Source organism: Alligator sinensis, unplaced genomic scaffold (genome assembly GCF_000455745.1).
Source record: "Alligator sinensis unplaced genomic scaffold, ASM45574v1 scaffold255_1, whole genome shotgun sequence".
Lineage (NCBI taxonomy): Eukaryota > Metazoa > Chordata > Crocodylia > Alligatoridae > Alligator > Alligator sinensis.
The window spans coordinates 652,015-673,620 of NW_005842270.1; the positions used below are offsets into that span (position 1 = coordinate 652,015).

Consider the following 21,606-nt stretch of genomic DNA (forward strand, 5'->3'; position numbering starts at 1 on the left):
GGATTCCCACTTCTCTTTGCGCTGGGGGATAATGTCACATTTGCTGAGCCCACTGTGTTATGAGGTTTATCATGGTTTGCACTATGAGAATCGATTAAAAGGACAGAAGTGCTCCATTAGGAAATTACTTTTACAAAAATCCATAGCAACTCACGCCAGTTTTCTCAGGCTTGCAGATCCTCACTCTAGGGACTCTGAGCCTCTCGCACATTTCTGTCCTTTGCCAACATTTGCTGGTCTCAGTTAAGTCCTGAAGAAGGAGCTCAGGCCCTGATGTTTAGATGCCTTCTAAAACAGGGCCTATGGTTGTAGGACACTTGTACACTCTTCAAGGCAGGGGCTGCCTCTGTTCTGGAGTTTGTGCAGTGCTGTGCATAGGCTTACAGCCATAACATGCATAAGAAATAGCAATTAACACAACATACTTTGCAAAGGGGCTACGGCGCTGGTAGGAAACTGGGATCCTGTCCTTTATGTCAATGTTCAGCCCATCCTCCAATGCTTTCAGCTTTTCTTCAAACTTGTCAATATTGACCACAGGCATTTTGAAAACTTCTCCACGCGCCTGGACATAGAAGACAGAGAGAGACGCACGGCAGTGTAAAGTTACAGCAGCAAGTACTAGCATAGGGGGAATAGGGTAAACTCCCCTCTAACTCAGGGTCACTGTCTGTCCAGCAACTGCACCAAAACAAGAGCAAGGGGCCATGGAACAGAACTGAGATCAAAGGAAAAAAATAACTCGCCTTTCAGTCACACAAAGACATGCATGCATGTACGCAGTTACGTTTTGAGGCAAAGTGCTGAAATCTCAGTTAATGAATTAGTTTCCAGAAACGGGAAGAGGCAATGCCTGTATGCAACTTGGAGGATGGTGTTATTCCTTTAAAAGGCCATATTTACTGGTAGCTTGGATCCACCTGTGCACTTGCTCAGAAAAAGGATGCAAAAGCATGCCAGTCCAGTTCCCTGCATGTGGCTGAGATCCTTTACAGCACTTTTGTACATCCCACACAACAGTGAATGCCAGGAAGTGGTTTGTGAACTCACTGAAGAAAATGAACCAATGACCAAATAAATAATTTACTGTCTAATCCAGTGCTTCCCAACCTTTTTAGGCTCAGGGCACCCCTTGCTAGGCTCAAGTGCCAGCTCTTAGTTTTCACTCTTTGGTTCTTTTTGACTTTGGGAAAACAACACAACATTTTTTTCTGTTGCAAAGAACTCAGAAAGACCACAACACATGGGCCTTTCTTAATACTACGGATTCCTATTTGAAATGTCTGGGCTTATCTTGCGAATCATATTTGCACATATGAAAACCCTAATATTGCATGGCATGGTGAAGCACCCCTGAAAGAATCTCAAGGCACCCTAGGGTGCTGTGGCACCCTAGTTGAGAATCACAGGTCTACCCAATTTCTGATATTTCTCAGAAGTGACTCCTGAAAAAAGCCCAGCAGGTCAACGCTTAACGCGCACTCAAGGGTTGTATTTATTAAAAGAAATAAGAGGGTCTATGCATTTAGGGATTGTCAAGGATCCGGAACAAGATCCCACACAGGTGGCTGTGACCATCTCTGCCCATCAGCCAGTAGCAAAAATATGTACTTAGAGGCATCTTAATGGAGTCTATAAAAGGAACTATTTAATGGGGCAAACGAAACAAACAAAAATCCTTTACATTTTTAGAGGTCTGTGATGGATTTTGTGATATTTAAGCAACCATCACCAGAGAAGAGATAAAAATCCACAATTCAAAATTGGCTTAAATGACAGAAATCCCCTGAACTTCACACAAGTGACAGAGCAGAAGCTGGGGCTTTCATTAACGAAGACATATTTGATAAACTTCTCCCAACAACTTGATCTGGGATTATTCATTTCAGCAGCATAAGGTCACTCACACGTTGTTTATGCATGATTGCTCCTGGATACAGAAAGACCTCCACTATGCCGGCCTCTGGATTCACCAGCACCCTCTGGATCTCTCCCTTGGCTAGCATCTCATTTGCAAACTCGTTCCAGGTAATTACGTCCTCCTCCTCTTTCAGGTAGTGCATCAGAATCAGGAAGATAGACAATAGAAGTAACTGCCGCATTTGATCGTGGAAAACATGTTGTTCCAGCTCCTTCCGCTTCTTTTCCTCCTCTTTGGAAAAGGAGAGGGGTATGAGAGAATGAAAAGACCTGAAGAATGGACACACAGCACACCAGAGACTTGGTCACCAGCACTGTCAGCCTGCTGTCCTACATGCAGTTCTTCCTGGAAACTTATGCTTAAAAGCAGTATCTGGTCTGTGCTGAGGTCCTGCAGAGCCAGTATTCCAGCAAGGCCAATGGAGGCCCAAAGAGATCGTGTGACCAGTCCAAGGTCATACAGTGAATCAGTGTTTTAGATTATGTTACAGCCCTGGACTGTTCTGGCTCCCTGACTTCGTCAGACCGCAAGGCCTCCTCAACTGCCCTCGTTACATAGCACTAGTTCAAAAGCCTGTTTATGAAAGTGCAAGCAGCCAGATCCAAAATTAACAGTTGCTAGGAAGGAGGGAAGTTTGCCTTTTAATAACTGGCAAATATTTGCTTGCATCATGCTGCTGCTTTCTACCCTTAGAATCTGTTGTAGCTGCTGCCACATGCAGCTGCTCCCCCTGCCCCAAAACCCAAAGCTGAGAGAGAGAGACTGTGCGCACAGACTATGGAATAAGTACGGAGAAGGGTCACATTTTTCATTTTAATTGTCCATTTGGTAAAAGGAGGAAATGAAGCCACAAGAAGTTCAAATCTTGCTTTTGGAAGGTATCTACTCCCCTGCTTCGCACAGAATAATCTTTAGCACGTTTAAAAAGCTTTGATCAGTTGCTTCTGTTTTCACTTAAGAGTCTAATCCTGGTCCAGAAGGTCAAAATCCATTAAACGGTTAGCCAATCCACCAAATGTCCCCTCCCTACTCCGAACTGAGAAACCGTTTATTTCAACTGTCTGGCCCAATACGTATAAAAGATCAAACAAAACCATTGGAGCCTTGCTGCTGAAACCAAACCAAAGGCTTTGAGTAATACTGTAACCCGGAGTGGGTAAAATACAGCCCATGGGGCAGATCCAGCCCATCAAGGGATTTTACCTGGCCCACAGCAGGTCCCTTGGCCCCACTCAGCCTAGATGTGGGGGGCAGCCCAGGCCATGGTACACGTGGCTGGTCCCGATGCCGCCGGGCACGCAGCAGGGCTCATGTGGCACGGCAGCCAGACTCTGCTTCCTGGCAGCTCCAGCAGCAGCACCTCCTCCTGGCTGCCACTGCCAGTCTGGACCCCTGCTACCATCACAACCTGGCACTGCTACCTGGCCAACCCAGCCTGTCTGCCCCACATCCACTGCCAAGGTCACTTGAAGGTACAGGCAAGGTCTCCATGGAGATCACCCTAGGACCCGCACAGGCAGGGTGCGCTCAGCTGGGTGGATGGGGAGAAGGACAGGCCAGCAGGGATGGGGCGGGATCGCAGGTTGGGACAGCGTGGGGCCAAGGCCCAGGGCAGAGCCACGATGCACTGCCTGCACATCCCTGCAATGGGTACTGGTTCTGCAGACCGCAGCCCCGCACTGTCACTGCCCCACAGTTGAGGCCCTGGCCCTGTTCACCCATCCCAGATGCTGTTCCCTGCCTGCCTGAGGCCCCATCCCATCCGCCCGGTTGAGCATGCCTTGCCTGCATAGTCCATGAGTTTGACAGTTGTTCACTAAATCCTATGTTAGAAGACTTACGGGAGGAGTAAAATATTATAAAATTTTAATAATAAATAATAATAAAATTAAATAACACCCTTAACCACTTGTGCAATACTTATAAGGGCAAATCACTTCTTGATTAGGTCTTAGCTCCTAAAAACCTGAAAGGCCAACAACATTTACATTAGCTAAGACACCAGCTGCAAACCAAGCTACTTTAAGCTGGTGGTTCTCTCTTTTTCAGCTCAAGCCACCCTTTAGAAAATGCCAGCTCTTAGAGTTTTCACTCATTTTTGAGTGCAGAAAAATAAGAGGAATTCTTCTGTTGCAAAAAACTCAGAAAGACCCACACCAGGGCAGGTTTTTGACATTCTGGATTCCTATTTTAAATCTCTGGGTTTATCTTCTGAATCATATCTAGTGGTTTGCTCACCTAACAAACCCCGGCACCCTTAAAAAAAAAACCTCTCACAGCACCCTGGTGAAGAATTACTGCTCTAAGCCAAAGCAGATATTCGTATTATAAAATAAACTTTACGTCGACATTTAATCTAAACTTCATGGTGCTGAGAGAAAATCTCAATACATTCTGTGCTAGGTAAGCTAAGCAAATCTTTATGCATTGTGTATAAAAAAAAAGGATTGATAGGCTACTAGAAGGCCTATTCCATAGATGGATTTAATTCAACAATTTATGCACTGAACATACTTGCCTTTCGTCTTAATATGCAAAAACCATCTAGTCAAGTAATTAACTTTAAAACCCCACTGGAAGTATGGCTGACATGTATCCCCGACTGTCTGCATCTAATCCATGGTCTTAAAACTCCAGCCTTTTCCAAGCTGCAGAAAGTCTAGAGCCTGTAAAGGGCAGTGTTGGCAGAGGACTCTGTCTGAGGTGCTAACTACAGCTTGATAAAAAACACAAGCATCATCCCCTCTGCATTTGGACCTGGATGTTCTTGATATAGAATTTACTACCCACAGCACCATACGTAAATACCATTCTACACACCAACATAAATTACGCCTGCACCACTGGACTGTTAAGTGCATCTGCCTGCTGCAGCCCAGATTAGATTTATTTGCAAATTCATAACAAATGCTCTGACACTGGAATTTATCACTAGCCACCAATTAGATCCTACACACAGCACAACAAAACCAGGGAACAAAAATACGACCCAATCAGACACTAAAAAAGTCCTCTGTCCTTCAGATATGCGGCATCATTTTTCAAGTGCTTCCAAGCTCTATTCACTGTTTAACAGGAAAGGTTTGGCTCTAAACAGAAACAATGCAGCTTTTCAGATAAAGTCATAGCTTCAGAACATAGTGACAGCTCAGGTTCTATGTTCAGCCCATCCCCTTTGTTTTCTTCATGCCATTTCCCAACTGCTGCGTTATCAGCTAGATCCAGCTACACAAGAATGAGTAAACTAATCACAAAGCTTGGGTCTAATAGCCAACAAAGTCTTATTAAAAACAAAACTGAAGCAAGGATCCCTTAAAACCAGGCGATATCATGCAATGTTAAATGAGGACCAAAACAGGCAAAGACTTTGCTTTTGCCAAAGAAAGTGAGGCGACTCTGAAAGAGGTGAGCCCAAAGACAAAAGGCTTAAGCATTGCTAAGATTTTCAGAGAGCTCTCAGGTGGTAAAGCACTTCTAGGCCTCTACAGAAAAATGCTATTGAAGCCCTTCTCCCTAAGTGTCAGATGAAAGCAAGACTGATGGATACAGTACGTCTCTTCAGAGTATGGGGCTTCTCTCCCATCTTCCTAGGGTTTTCTCATGAGAGGCAACCATAAGTTTGAGGAGACCACTGCAAAACAGGTCACAGTGAAATCATAGCTGGAACAAAGCATCTTACAACAATGCACCCAGAAATGCCCCTGCCTTCAATGCTACAGCTGAGCACGTTCAGAATACAATGCCTTAGGAAGCTAGAGGAAAGGCACTTACTGCTGCCAGAGGTGATCCTGTACTCCATATTCAGGATGGTACAGCTGACTATGCACTTTAAACCTCCCGGTTACTGTACCTCGGTCATCTTGCTACTGCAGTTTGTCAGAAAACGCAGCCACCCTTACAGAGCAGCATCCATGTTACAGCATGAGCTGCTTGCAATAAATAATAGTGACTGGAGACAACACTCGCAGGCAACAGCTGTGGGAACATTTCCAGCTCTTTACCCTCAAAAAAGCCTTCACGAAGAAATGATTTGCCATTAACCCCAAACCTGAACTCTATGATTAAAAGCTTGCAGGGGCTGCAGTGACAGTCCGAGGAGTTCTTTTTAATAATTACTGCAGAGACCATCTTTCCCCTGGAGACACGGAGGAGGACTCCACCTCCCAAAGTCAAATTATCCATTCATCACAGGAGAAGAAAGGCCACAGGACTCATCAGGAAACTGTTTACAAATGGTGTAACAGCCATGGTATTTCTTACAGGAGCTCTGGGCACAGTTGTTCTTGTGTGGTCTGCCTGACACCACAAACCCCAAACTCTGAGGAAAAAAAAATGCTCAATGCAGGTCCTGTGTGGTGCAGCGTCTCATGATAATTTCTATATCAGTTCCCAGCAGGTGTCTCTCTCAGTTTGCCAGTGCAGGACAAGGTTAGGCGGACAGGAGGGGCATTCCTTGCATAAAGGAGGCAAGAATGAGGACCCTGAATTGGACTGAAGCACCCAGGCCCTGGCACTTCCCTGGCTAGGTGCACGCCACAGGGGCACTGGAAAAACGCAACGCCATACTTTCTATGCCATCAGCAAGCCTCAGATCATGCTACAAGTGTTAAGTAGCGTTACCTCCGTTCTACAGACGGGCAAACAGAAAAAGGCAAAACAACCTGCCCAAGGTCACCTAGTAGGACAGGCATAGAGCCAGAAAAATATGCTGACTCTGGGGGCTCTGTCCACTAGGACACAACGTCTCAAATTTGGCAGCTTTAAAGGTGATATTTGTGTACATTTGACACTGACCCTCTCCAGTATTTGAAGCAATAACTATTACTATGAATCTAGGTGGCATCCTGTGGACGCTGCCTATTCCCACCCTGTCGCTCTGCTTTGGAAGATGCGCTTTATCACTTTAAAACTTCATACATACCCTTATCGACCCCCGAAGATTTCTTTTTGGGCCTTTCATTTTTATCGTTGTTCTTTTTGGGTCTTTCGTTTTTATCGTCATTCCGCCGAGAGCCCGAGGTAGTAAAATAGCACGTGCCACCTACGGACAAAGATAGTTAGTTTAGTAACAGATGGGACGACTCGGTTCTGGGGAAGAGGCCCGGAAAGGGACGGGAGGCAGGTAAGCCTCCAAGGCACCAAGGAACAAGGTCCTTCCAGGCCCTAACGTCTATCTACCCACCCACGACGTGCAGGCATGACATGAAGTGACCGGACGCTGTTGCGGTCACCGTTACCGATCTTTCTAGGGCTCACAAAGGTGGGCAAGCCTAAAAGCAGGGTGCGGGACGTCCGCTGGGTGCCAGGATCCAGCAGGACCGGCGCCAAAGGGGTGTGTATGCTGGCGCGGGGGGCTGCCCTGGCTGGTGGCGGGTCCGCGGGCGGGAGGCTGGACGGCGGCCGCCTCACAACGACACGCCGGGCCTCACCCAGGAGCTTCCAGAGGCCGACGGGGTCCCGCAGCAGGTGCCGCTTCGCCAGCGGGGCGCCGAGCCCTCGGAACGTGGGGGTGAGCGGTCGCCACAGGAGGCTCTGCGGAGACGGAAAGACAACCAGGGCCGTGTCAGGACGCGGGGAAGGGGGCGCTTCTGCTCTGTCGCGGGGCCTCTCGCACTCCGCCTACCTGAAGCACACCGCCGCTTTGCAGGGCCCGGGCCCAGCCCCGAGGGCAGCGGCCCGGAGCCAGGTGCCGCCAGCGAGGCCCCCGCAACAGTAGCAACAGCAGCGCCATGATGCGCCGCGGCCTGCCAGCGGCACCGGAAGAGCCGCCTGAAGTCGCGGCGGCCCCCTTGGGCCCGCTTTCAAGATGGCCGGTGTCTCGCGGAGCCACCGCCCGTCCTTTCATAACCCCGCCCCCTTCCTTCATAACCCCGCCCCATTGATGCAACCTTAGTGGGGGCTCGCTGTGCTGGGGAAAAAAGGCGGGTGTGAGGCAGTATGTAGTGGGTGCAATTAAAGATACCCCCTCTGCCACCAGCTTGGGTTGCTTTGGCACCTAGCACTTGTGCGGTCTTTGCAATCTCCTGCGCCTGTGCCTGAAGGCTGGCCAATAAGGACTTTATTCCAACTATTTGGCTGGTCTGATGGAAGTGATCACCTTGCCTGGCCTTAGGAAGGTATCCAGGTTGTGGCTGGATTGGTCTCAAACGAATCCAAGCTCGTGGCAGCACTGGCGATGCACGGGCGGGTGCACGTGCACGTGCACCCCCTGAGATCGGCCGTGCACCCCCTGGAAGCGCCAGCTGCAAAACCAGATGTGCCCCCAGAAATGCACGTCCAGTTTTGCCACTGGCTCAGTGATGTGCCGCTGGGGGACCCCCCGCCCCTGTCAGCTGCTGGGCCCCTCACCCCATCAGCGATTTGGTGCCCCCGTGATCTCTTTTCTTAGACAAACTAGATATTTGCAAACACCACCCCCCCCAATGTCTTTATTTGCAGGATTTCAGGCACAGGCACCCTTCACCAGGCACAGGACATTGCAAAGACTGCACAAGTTCTAGGTACAAATGGAACCAGAACTCGTGACAGAGGTGATATCTTTAATTAGACCAACTAGATATTTGCAAACAAAGATAAAGAAATGTCTTTATTTGCAAGCTTTCAGGCACAGATATTTCAGAAAATGTCTTTTCTTACACCAACTAGATGTTTGCAACAAAAAAAAGTCCTTACTTGCAAGCTTACAGGCATAGGCACCCTTCACCAGGCATAGGAGATTGGAAAGATTGTACGACTTCTAGGTACAAAAGGAATCCAAGCTCGTGGCAGAGGTGATATCTTTTCTCAGACCAACTACATATTTGCAAAAAGAAATAAAATAAATGTCTTTATTGGCAAGCTTTCAGGCACGGGCACCCTTCACCAGGCACAGGAGATTGCAAAGACTGTACAAGTTCTCCTAGGTACAAATGGAATCGGGACTCATGGCAGAGGTGATATCTTTAATTAGACCATCTAGATATTTGCAACAAAAAATGAATTTCTTTGCAGGGTTTTTGGTTGTAGCCGTGTTGGTCTAAGGACATAGGCAGGCAAGTTTCTTTTGAGTAGATGTGATGTCTTTTATTGAACCAACTGAGTAGCTGGAAAAAAGTTCTTAGCAAGTTTTCAGGTGAAGTCACCCTTTGCCAGGCGTAGGGAGTCTCTGCTAGTCTTTGTTTGCAAGCTTTCAGGCTCAGGCACCCTTCATCAGGTGTAGGAGATTGCAAAGATTGTAACAGTTCTCCTAGGTAGACATGACAATTCATATTTCATTTCTTAAGCTCTTAGTAAAGCACTCAGGATGAAGGGAGGATACAGCGCTTGCCCCCCCCTGCCTCCTCCTGTCTTGGAGGTGAAAGCCGAAAGCTCCCCATTCTGGAGCCGTTTATTCCACCTACCACTTGCACCTCTTTTTTGGGTTGTGTGGGGATAAACACTGCAGGGAGACAGTCTATGTTGCCTGGGAGTGGTGAACTAAGGGGTGACCCTAGGAACAGGATCTCTCTGTGCTTTAGGAGCTGGGTCAGCTGTACCAAATTCATGTGTTTTCCGGTTAAATTCTACTCTGACAGGGAGTGACAGCACCGGGCTACTGATGGATCCTGTGCTTGGGGCTCGTTCTGTTGGTGAACAGGCGTGCTTTCATGGGCGCAGGACCCCCAGTGCCAACCAGAAGGCTGGTGATAAGTAGGAGCAAGTAGTCACATGAACACTGATGTATCAAGCCATGCTTTATCCAGTTCCTGAGCCAAAAGCTTATGTAATATTTCTCCCTTGCAAGCTTTTAATCTTAGACCTGCAAGGGGCTTCTGAACTATTCTCTCTCTTCCCTTTGCCCATTCCCCTCCCTGGTCTACAGGTACAATCTTGCTGATGCAACCATACTGGTGTGAAAGAGAAATCACTCCCCCAAAGGATTCTGCTCCACTGATACAGGCCCCCGGTGTGAGTCACATTGGCACGTGTGACTCCGGGGAACCGATTTAAGTGGCATCAACCTATATTCTCATATATTCTTATGTATCCAGGAGGGAGATTTGCCCACACAGCTCCGGCAGGAAGTGCAAGTTTGCTGTTGCTATCATCATTCAACCCCACTTCTCTCTCTTTGGCGAAGGGTTTTGAGGAAGCCATCTGTTGTCAGGGGGTGGACTTCCCTCACACCCTCCAGAATCTGGTGTCTGCCCTCTGCTCTGCTCCTCTGAAATTAATTCTCTCCCCTTTTCCAAGGCTGATCATCTCCTCGCATAGCCACTTGTCTTCCGCTCTGATGTTGCTGGCTGTATCCTTCTCTGGGAAACCCTGTCTGCCTCCAAAAATTCTGGCCGACTGTCCTCTTACTTTGCAGATCCTTCTCCTCCTCCCTTCCCCGCTCTATTACCACTCCCCAGAGTTCTGTCCTTGCTTTCCCCTACCACCGGCCCTGGTATGACTTCATTCATTCCCATCATCGTCTCTCAGCTCCATGTCAATGGGTCTTCCCCCCCGCCAAAGTTGTGGTCTGTCTAAGCTCACCTGTTTTCCCAAGTGCTTGACAGCTTTTTTTTAAATGGTAGGCTGTGGTGCTAGGTAAAAGAAAAATAATACATAGTTATCTTTTGAGAGGCTCTTCCCCCTCTCCTTGGTGTGTCTAAATTAACATCCCCTTTCTGGAAGAGTCTCTTAGGATGTTAATTGTCATCTGCCCCCTGGGATGTGTCTGAGTAAACCTTCTACTTAGCAAGGTCTATTAGCATGTTAATATCCTCCTCACGCCTGGAAGTCTTTTTGTATCACTGGCTTAATTGTCAAACAGCTTAATTTATAGACACAAAATTAAACTCACTCCAATTAATCCATACTGGATGGTCAAAGCTTGCAGCTTCGTGGTGGGGATAGGACAGGCCATGATTTGGAAGCAAAGGGCTTGTCTACACTATAGAGCCCGTGCCAGCAATACCCCACTTAGTGGAGATGCAATGGATGCTGCAATGGGAGGTCTTTTACCCCGCAGCTACCTGCACAGTCCTGCATGGTACGTGCTATGCTGATGAGAGTTCTTTTGACAGCACCGTTGGAGTCGCTATGGGAGTTTGGCCAGCACTATCTACCCTGGAAATCTTCAAGAGGAGACTAGACAGTCACCTTGCTGGGATCACCTGACCCCCAGGTATCTTTTCTGCTTGGTGCAGGGGGCTGGACCTGATGATCTCCCAAGGTCCTTTCTGGCCTTACAATCAACGAATCTATGAATCTGATGGGGGCCCATTTCAGTCTTCTTAGTTGACATGACTACACCAGCAAAACTGTGTAGCACAGACCTGGGTTTGACACAGGGAACACTGACTCTGTAAACCGAGGGAGTTTACCCATGCTAGCTTAAATCTGGGTCACAGCAGCAATGCAGATGCAAGAGTGAACTACAGCTCAGGCTAGCAACTAGAGTACAACCCCACCAGGAATGCTGAGGACAAGCTCTGGTGGCTGGGTCATCATGTCGCTGTGGCTTTAGTGCAATCGCTACCTGTGGTAGAGCTTGCAGGGGTACACTGACCTGGCTACGATCACATCTCCATTTAGTTCTGCAGACATCCCCATGAGGGGAGGGATTTGGACTCTGGCCCTGTTTAGAATAGGAAAATAGCTCCTGTAGTAGGTCCCCCCTAGAGTATACCAAGACCAGCTAATACAATCTTAAATGCATTAAACTGCATTTCCATTAAGGACTAATCATGTTAGCTGACTCAGTTTAAAAATAACACCTTATTATTATTAACCTTGTTTATCACAGTTGGGTCTTGGGGCCAGGCACAGACAGGGCCTTCTTGTGCTCAGCATTATATGGAAACAAAGTCCCCTACCTCGAAGAGTTTATAGCCTTAGTAGAAAAGGGACATGCATGGTGAGGGGGAAAGGGCAGAGTACGTTGAGTGCATAATGGGATGCCGGCAAAAGATACGACTTTTGCAGTTTTCTTGAGGGGGTTGAGAAGCTGATTGCAGGGACAAATTAACTGTAAAGTAAAGCAAAGGAGGAGTGGGCAGCTTTCTCCTAGGATATCTTTGCTGGGAGAATGCAGTGGTTTAGGAACACACAGCTGGAGGGTCCCTTTCTGGGCCACTGGGTGCAGTTCTCTGTTCTTAAGGGCAGCTGCACCGTATGATCCCTATCAACGGACTGGGGAAGTGCAAACGGAGAACTAGATTTTGTTTTAATTCAGTTTAAACTGGTGCAAAATCCTACTGCAGACTCACCTACAACATGGTACATGGTCATTTATCAGCACAGGCTATCGACATATCTTGTGCTGGTAAATTCGGTCAGGTCTACATGCAAAACCTGCATTGTTTTACTGACATAAAACCAAAGAATACTCTGGTGTTACTTGCTGCTTTTAGACAAGATTTCAGCTATGCTGATATAACGGAGGGTTAACCGGGCTTAAAGTGCAGCAGCATTAGAGGTCTGTACCAGTGTAGTTAGGACTTGTCTAAGCACAAACTTGCACCAGTTTAACAAAAAGGCAGAGTCTAGACTAGGATTTGTTAACAAACATGGCTCTCCCTCCTCCTCCTTCAGCCATAGCTGAGCGCAGCCCCAGACACTCTTTTCCAGATATTTGCTAGCCAAAACGGGGCTACCCTTCATTTTGACCCTCTGAACCAGAAGAGTTTACCTCTAGCCCAACAGTCAGAGCAAGAGGAACAAGAGATTGCACTCTCCAGACTATTCATCTTCAAGCATAGGCGATCCTCCAGTGGTGGCACTGCTATATTAAACTTTGCTTCTTAGGGAAGTCTCATAGGGATGTGCCCCTTTGTAATGCCTAGGACAAAGGAGGATTAGAGAGAGATGCAAAAAATCTTGGTTCTCTTGCCCCAGATGAGCATCCAAGATATATTATTAGCCTGATAAAATGGAGTCAAGAGCCAAGGTGGCTTAATTGCCTCTCCAGAATGCAAAGATCTGATCGCATACTGCATGGATTAAAAGGCTGCTAGTGCCTTCCTCTTTCTGTATATGAAATGTAACCTTGGAAAAGGTGACTTCATTTGCTGCCCTTCAACTGGTCATACAGCTTCCTTTGGGAGTGCATCCAATATTTGGAGAAGACAGATATAACCTGATCCAGGCTTGGCCTTGCTGGGATATGCTCCAGCTATTACATCATTGAGTAAGAGAGAGATTTCAAAAAGTATATTTACTACTGGTGAACAGTGCTGAATTGGACACTGAAATGCCCATCTTTTCTCCTGGAACAGGTGCAGGACAGAAACATCGGTACAAATCCAGCCTGCCCCCTCTACCTCCCAAACCAGGCAGCCTGACATAAATAGGGGGCAATTAGCATCCTTTTGGTGCTAGTGCTTCTCAGAACACAAGGCAAACTCCTGTCATTGCCAGATAAACCCCCTTTTGTATGCGCATGGAGTGCGACAGGTCCAGACTAGTTCTGCTTGACATGGCACTTTCCTTTGCCATGCAACTGCTAGGGATATGGAAGTCAGGAACTCACACTAACCACATACTGAAAGGCCATTTACTCTAAAAGTATAGAAACTAGAGGTACTTGCAAGCTTTTTCTAAACTGAGATTATTTATTTATACTGCATAGACACCCCAGTCACAGACTTGGACTCAACTGTATCTGGGGCTGTCCAATCAAGGAACAAAGAAACACATAACATGCGTAGCTGGGCACACAGCAATCAGCCTAGGAAACTCCAGCTAACAGAGATTGCTGTAGCATAAATCTTTAGCAATTCCCATCCCTCCACACTCTACGCTGGCTTCTCCAAGAACAGCAAGCCAAGATCCAAGGGCTGGTCCTTATCTTCAGAGCACTGTGTTCTGCATATCTGCTAGAGGCTAAAGCTCCCAGATGAAGACCACAGTTGAAGTCTCTCCTCCTGAGGCCCAATGGAAGTCTGTATGATGTGGGCAAAGCTCATCTGTGCTTTCTTGGGAGATGATCATTCCCCCCGCAAGCTAAAAGACCTTTGCAACTTTCATCCCTTTCTGCTCCAAGTGCCACACACTTCTCCAACTCGGTTTCTTTAACACACGCAGAACTATGTGGATATTTAAAGACAGAAAACCACCATGAAACAAAACAGCCGACATGACCGTGCATGCCTAATTCACGCCTGGGAGAGGCAGGAAGGGGAATGAGCCACATGTGACATGGCATGTCACTTCATGAATGCTTGGGCAGAATTCAGACATTACAGTCATCAGGGAGGCATAAAAAAATCGGTGCTGCAGAGAGCACCAGCCTCTTCCAAAGCACGCACAATTTAAAAATAAGACATCAAAAGAATACCAAAAGGGTGGCAGGAGGAAACAGCAAGTTGTGATCAAAAGCCTGTGTCAGGTAGGTTGCTGGGAATGGCTTAGTGAAAGAAAGGAAACAAGCAAAAAGTATCCATTTAAAATCAATGTGGCTTGAATGGGATGTGAAATGTAGCATGGGAGAGCAACAGAACTGGCATGCAAGTCCAAGGCCCCAACTCTGCATGTCGCTCCACATGGATGGACACACATCTATAGAGATTCACTGGCATCCACAGAGCTCTGCAAAAGCTTTGGGGTTTGTCAGGCGTGTTCCCCAAGTCATTTGAAATGTTGTCAGTCAATAAGGTCAGAGCAAGCAGCTGTCACTCTGCACCGCCCAAATCCATGCAAAGCCAACAACCAAAGTAAATTAGTATTTGGAATCATTATGTTATTTGCAGTCATCAAAGCAGTAATTGGAATGGGATCCTGTCACAAGATCAATGCTTCCTGCATCAAAATAAGCATTTATCTAGCAGCAGGGGGCTCTTGGGACAGTGTCCTCTTCTAGTGCCAGGACGCCCAATGTTCCACGGCTTTGTACTTCATGCTGTCACTGAGGACCTGATCCTGCTCTCAGACCCAGGGAGATACTCCCCTGTGCAAGCAGATCTCCACTGAAGCCAACAGGGATCCAGCGGCTCAGTTCCCAGTGCAGGCTCAGGCTGGGTGGTGCTCACACAGTGCTACCACCAGTAGTACACTGTGTTACGAACTCAGAATCGATAGCATTTTACACCCACCTTTAACTCACTCTGCATAGCTGCAAACAACTGCATAAGGTGCATAGCAGGAGAAAACCAGGCCCATCATTTCTTCAAGGTGACCTGCAGAGAGCTTGTTTTTAACTGGGTTTTTCCTTTTTTGAGATACAGGCGACCCTTGCCATTCGCGGGGGATACGTTCTTGAGATCCCTGCGAATGGCGAAATCTGTGAATACAGCACTGTGTTCATGAACGTCATGAACACAGTGCCCCCGGTGACTGGGGGGGTGGGCACAGCTGCGCTGGCAAGGCGGGAGTCCAGTGGCAGCAAGCGCAGAGCTCCCAAGGAGCTCCTGTAAGCGTATTTAAGATGCGGGTTTGGCATTCGCAAATATTTGAAACCGCGAATGCCGAACCCGCGACTAGCGAAGGTTTCCTGTGTAAGTATAGTTTGGAAGGGGGTTCTGCCTCCCGTATCTCAGGTACCCAGAGAATGCCAACCTTGCTCTCCCTTGGCTTTGTAAGAGGCTTTGTGGGAACTAGAGATCCCGGATTGTAAGTAAGCAGAGGTGATAAAGCAAGTTTTTGTTAACAGTTTATTTGAAATGTTAGTCAGTGGAGGTAAGGAGATGTTTACAAAGCATAAAGCGATTACTCCCTTCCACTCATCTCCTGAACTTTCACTGTCATTTGACTCTAGACAAGGCATCAAAGGCATTGGCTATTAAGTCTGTAAGGAGTTCATTCACATTCGTAACATCTCCTATCATCTACACCAAGCACCTGAGCCCCATCCACAATAATACCATCTCTGCTGATATTACTGGCTTAACTGGCAGAGATTATAACCACAAAGCTTGTTGGAGTAGACAGGTCTCTGTGCCTCCATTCGGCACCCCTAAAATTTGGATATCATAACAACTCCCCATGTTGCAGGTGTTTATGTAACATATGCAAGATGCTCAGAGAATGCTGCAGAGGGGGGCTATCTAAGCTCTGAGCTAAGTACGGCTACTTAAAGTCTGCAAAATCACTTTGTGACCAGTGCCAATTCTACCTCCAAAGTTAGGAAGAGAAAGTGTTGCGAAACCACGATCATAGGGTCACAGCATTCTTTCTCTGGAATGAGTCATTTTAAATACGTATCTGTGTTAGATCTAGTGTATGAAGAAAAAACTGCACAGAGCAAAAAAGAGAAGAAAGACTGTGTTGCAAGAGAAGAAAGCATTGTGAAAATGTAGACAAGGTTCTTTGGGTGGATGTGATATCTTTTATTAAACCAACTACATAGTTGGAAAAATTGTTATCTGCAAGCTTTGGGGCACAAACACTCTTCTTCAGGCACAGGGAGAGTCTGTTGGTGTTTGTGTGCTCTCTTGGGTAGAATAGAAGACAATATGCAAAATGAAAACGCGTGGCAGTGAGGATATGAGGGAATGGGAGAAAACAGGTGAGAGACAGGGGGGAGAACAAGGAATGTAGAGCTGGTGATAGAATGTAGCTGGTAAAATGCAGACGGGTTACCTAGGGTTATCAGATGGCAAGCAGGTTATAATGTGCCATAAAGCCAATGTCTATCTTTAGCTCATGATTTTTTGTATCCAGTAGATTTATGAAGTGAAGTTTGCAGGTTTGTCTATGAAAGGTGTTTTGTAAATTCCGTTTGAGGATCAGGACTGATTGGAGAGAGAGTGGTTGTCTTGTGAAAAATGTGCACCCACGGGTAATCTTGTCTTTGATAGATTTTCAGTGTGCTTTCATTCTGGTACTCAGTTGCTGTTTGGTTTCTCCTGCATATTTTCCATTACGGCATTTAGTGCACTGGATGAGATATATTACATTTCTGGAGGTGCAGGAGTAAGATCCAGGAATGGTGATGGGTCTGTTGTGAGACGTAGTTATTGCGGGAGTGGTGATGTGTTGGCAGGTTTTACATTTCTTGTCCTGGCACAGCCTGGAGCCATTTGGTATGTTTTGGGTCATAAGAAATTTGCTTCTGGTTATGAGGTTGGCAAGGTTCCATGCTTGTTTAAAGGCAAGGATGGGTGGTTCTGGAAACATCTGTTTGAGACTTGGGTCTTCTTCTAGTTGCAATTGTTTAAGGATTTTCCATATAGGGTCCAAGGAAGGATGGTATGGCATAACCAACGGCGTGTGTTATTCACGGGGATTTTCTTTTTTATGCTGCAGCAATCCTTCACGTGGTATTTGGGCGGCTTTTTCAAAAGTATGATCCATCTCTCTGGAGGAGCGTCCCTGTTGGGTGAAAGCCCTTTTGAGATTGGCGAGGTGACGATTGCGGGTATTCTTCTTAGTGCATCAGTGGTATCGGAGGGCTTGGCTGTATATTACAGCTTTCTTGGTGTGTTTAGGGTGGTTGTTGTGAAAATGTAAGCATGGCATTCAATATCCAACATATAACAAGGGGTTGAATATTATTTAATGAAAATAGACTGTGAAGAGTGAACAGGTTTCATCCTGTCTGGCAAACAGGACAGACCACGCTCTGCCCTGTCCTCCTCTTGAATAGTGTTTAGCACTTTCATGTCTCCTCTCCCTAGGATCTCAGCAGGAGGGCAAGGAAATCTGCAAGGATAAGGATGGAGGCTTGGGGAAAGGGTAGGGAGAAAGCTGAGATGACCATCCATGTTACAGGCTACCAGGTATTGCAAGAGGGAGCAGCATGGAAGAGGTAGCAGGCTTTCCTTCTTTAAGGGGTCTGCAACCCTTCCCCTCCCTTTTTTTTTCCTTCTCTATGAAAGATAAATCAGGTTTGAACATATACTCCTCTCCCCCCTCCTTCCTCTTCTCCTCAGGGCTGTCAGGTTGGGTCTTCCATCTTAATGACATTGAGAGCTCATTCTCAGCCTTAACAGAAGGGTAAGAGAACCAAACCCATCAGAAAGAGAGGGTTTCCCCACCCCGTAAGCATTTCAGCTAAATAGGAGGGAACAAAAGCAAACAAAATTGCAAGCAGCAAGGATAAAGTCAAAGTCATACTTTACTCACTACATTCCTGTGATACCATCATCTGAGCAGGCCTGCAATCATCCACCACATCTTCCCCGGCAGAGTACACCTGGATTTCCAGTGTAAAGAAAACAAACAGATGAAATATTCAGATGAAAAGAAACCACTCCTCTGAGAAAAAAACCCACAACATTCTTGCTTTCTTCTGCAGGCCACCTTTAACTCTTTTCTAGTAGGTTGATAGTTCATGCTGTCATGTGTGTTCAAATAAAAAGGTCAGGGCCACCCAGAAGGAGGTTTTAACTTTCATCATAATGCAGGATCTCTGACCCAGAGGACATTAATGACTTGCAGGGAAATTGTTATGGCCAAGTATATTTAGGAAATGAAAAACCACATTTCCCCTCTTGTCCACTAATAATCATTAGGCATTGGAGAAAGGCAGCAAAGTTATATGTAACATTTCACAGTGGAATACAAAGAAGAGAAACTGGAGAAAGGACAATAGGAGATCCTTTTCCCTTTGACAGTTTTATTGCATCTTATGGAGCAGGGAGAGGAATAAAGATCAAAGAACAAAGTCTATGTCGAATAGGGGACAGTTTTAACAAGTTCAGAAGTATGGTAATAGTGTTGAAAGATCTTTATTAACACCACATGCCCCTGAGACATCCCTGCATAGATACAGGACTAAACAAAAGGACTCTTCGTATTCAGAGCAACCGGTGGCCAGCCTAGATCCCAACCAGGTAAGCACAGCCTAAGGGCTGTCCAAATTCATCATCTGGCTGTTAAAAAGTTCCTTTGGATTTTTCCAACAGCTGGGAAAGAAAAACTGTATGGAGCCTCTCTGACTCCCAGGACACCCTCTGTACTGTGGGCTCCTGTGTGGAGGGAAATAGCAGCACTGATTCTGAACCTGTTGGAAAACTCCCTCCCAGGAAACCTCTGCACCCAAGAATATTTTCTAGGGATGCTCCAGCTGCTTTGTCTCCGTTGGTGTGAAGGGGCCCTAACACAAAAAGTGAACATGCCTCATATTGCATGAAGCATGGAAGCCTATTCTCTCTGTCAGATGTGAATGAGCTGCTGAGCTCTTAAAAGCAGGCTATTGTGCTCAGGCCAGTGCATTTCATACTGCCCGTGGTTTCTTTGTGCTCCACCCATCTGTTCTCTCTTTTCTTATACTTGGATTGTAAGGTCTCTGGGGCTGCGACTGTCTTTGTTCTCTCTGCATTGCACCCAACACAGTGGGACACTAGTTCTTAGCTGGGACTTTGACTTGCTGCTGCAATACAAATAGCACAGTAACAGACAACTATCATATTTTTACACTGGCAAGGTTCTTTGGGTAGAAGTGATATCTTTTAGTAGACCAACTAACTAGATGGAAAAAAGTTCTTTGCAAGCTTTCGGGCACAAACACCCTGAAAACTTGCAAAGACCTTTTTTCCAACTATTTAGCTGGTCTAATAAAAGATATCACATCTACCCAAAGAACCTTGCCTGCATACGTCCTTAGACCAACACAGCTACAACCAACAACCCTGCATATTTTTACACTAGCATTTAATGCAGGAATTGCCCAACTACAACGTTCCCTGAAGTAGGAGCCCAATGTTCACGTGGGCAGCAACCTTGATAAAAGGGTAATGCACAACAGTAGTCAAGCATACATGAAATGATCAGAGCTAAACATCCTTTACTGTTGATATGACTGATAAATGTTACTATATGTGTTTTTTACTGTGTCAATTGTGGACCTATGCACAAAATTTTCATAGGTTTATGATTTGATTTATCACCATATTTGTATTTGACTAAGTTAATTTTAGGAGTAGGAACAACGCTTTGATATTGGTTGGCCCTATTTTATTGTTATATTTGTATTTTTGTTCATTTTAAATTTATATTACAGTTCTATGTCTGTTGTGTTGTTTTTGGGAGCATGGCTTTTAGCCAGAATTCTTAATAAACCTGAGTCTGAGTCAAGCATACAAGCACTTGCTTCTGTTGTCACTAGTCCATTGGGATAAAGGCAAGAGAGCAGGTCAGCTGGGGAGAGAAAACAGCTACTCCTCCTCCAAAAGGAAAAGCAGGAGCAACTGAAGAGGCTCATTCAGCGGCAAAGGTTATTTTCCAAGATTCTCAATTTTAACTTTGAGTCTTACATGCCTGCCTTTTATAAATGGAAGGGATAGCCCCTGAGCAAATAGGTGCAGTCATTAGGGTATGGAGGAAAAAGGCTAGTTTCCTGGACATCAAGGTATAGTCTGTATGGATACATCTTTGCCGAGGTTGGTTAGGATTAGCCTTCAGGACCCCACTGTGCAACCGTATCCGCAGGGTGCTGCACTGCCCTGCACGCTGGAATGGATTCCTGATGGGAGTATGCCATGCTTCTTGGCAAGGCATTCAACTTGGCCGCTGGAGGAATTAATTTGCCTGGTCCCGTCTCTCACTTGTCTAGCGCGGGGTCTCTATCTGTGGCAATGACATAAAAACAATAGTTTTATGCAAATATCTTCCAAGCGGAGCTACTCATTAACGCAGACAGTTCCGAAGGCCAAAGCAAACAGCATTTGGCACTAAAACTTATAATTAAAATGTCGTTAAGAATTCAGTCCCAAGCCACAGCGATCTGTAGCATACTTAGCTTCTCTTTTCAGTGCTACAGTGGGCAGACATGGGGTTTAAACACCGACCCAGCACCCAACAACAGAGGAGAGCGACAAGGAAGTACCTAGGCAGGACGAACAGCACTTGGGCTCGATTCAGCTGCCCTTGCGCAGCAGCGTCTCTCCTTTTTGGAAGGGTCCAGGAGAACACAAAACACCAGCAGACTCTCCCCGTGCCTGAAGAGGGGTGCTTGTGCCCAAAAGCTTGCGAAGAACAATTATCCCCAGAGATTTAGTTGGTCTAAAAGAAGATCGCACATCTGCCTTTCCCTCAAGCAACACAGGAGACCACGTGTGCATTGTTCGCGGGTCGGGGGCGTCGCTCGTAGCCGTGTCGGTCGAAGGACGTGGGCAGACAAGGTTATTATTTTATATTAAAAAATATATCTTATTCTTATTAAAAGAAACACACAAATAAATTATGATTACAATAAATATTGCATCATTAAAATAAACAAATTGTGATGCCAATAAATAAATATGGTATTATTAAAGTAAATAATTCATGATTAAAGTAAATATTGTATTATTAATGATTAATAAATGAATATTGTATTATTAAAGTAAAAATATTGTATAATTAAAGGAAATACATGATTTATCATTAAAGTAAATAAATATTGTATTATTAAAATAAATGGTTTATTAATAAAATGAATGATTATATTATTAAAATGAATACATGATTAACATAAATATTGCATTATTAAAATAAATAAATGATTATTTTATTATTTATTCTTCCAATATATGAGAGTTGGAAGAATTGCTCTTTGCAATGGAGAGAGTGTGGACGGTGGCCCCAGCCCCAGGCTCGCTGGCCCCGCAGGTGCTCGGCGCTGCACACAGCAAGGCCCTGCTGCAGGCCAAGCCCCTCCTTCAGACAAGCAATCCCAGCATCCTCTGCGCCACCCCAGAATCCTTCGCGCGCCCTCTCTCACGAGCAGAAGCCGCCATCTTCCCTCACGTGACTCCCCCCTTCCCAAAGCGGCCAATAGCGGGCGGGCTTCCTCGCCACCCATCGGAGGGGGCCTCCCG

General features: G+C 46.1%; 1 protein-coding gene across 1 annotated transcript in view; it reads right to left on the bottom strand.

Moving 5' to 3' along the window:
• The window catches only part of SPG7 (SPG7, paraplegin matrix AAA peptidase subunit), a 27,933-nt gene extending 20,228 nt beyond the window's left edge, over nt 1-7,705 (bottom strand). The window contains exons 1-5 of the mRNA XM_006027869.2: nt 7,545-7,705; nt 7,351-7,453; nt 6,843-6,962; nt 1,908-2,152; nt 426-565 (exon numbers count right to left, since the gene is read on the bottom strand). Coding sequence (XP_006027931.1) covers nt 426-565; nt 1,908-2,152; nt 6,843-6,962; nt 7,351-7,453; nt 7,545-7,652 — 716 coding nt within the window. The 5' untranslated portion in view covers nt 7,653-7,705. The remainder of the gene's footprint in view (nt 1-425; nt 566-1,907; nt 2,153-6,842; nt 6,963-7,350; nt 7,454-7,544) is intronic.
• Nucleotides 7,706-21,606: the final 13,901 nt, after the last annotated feature.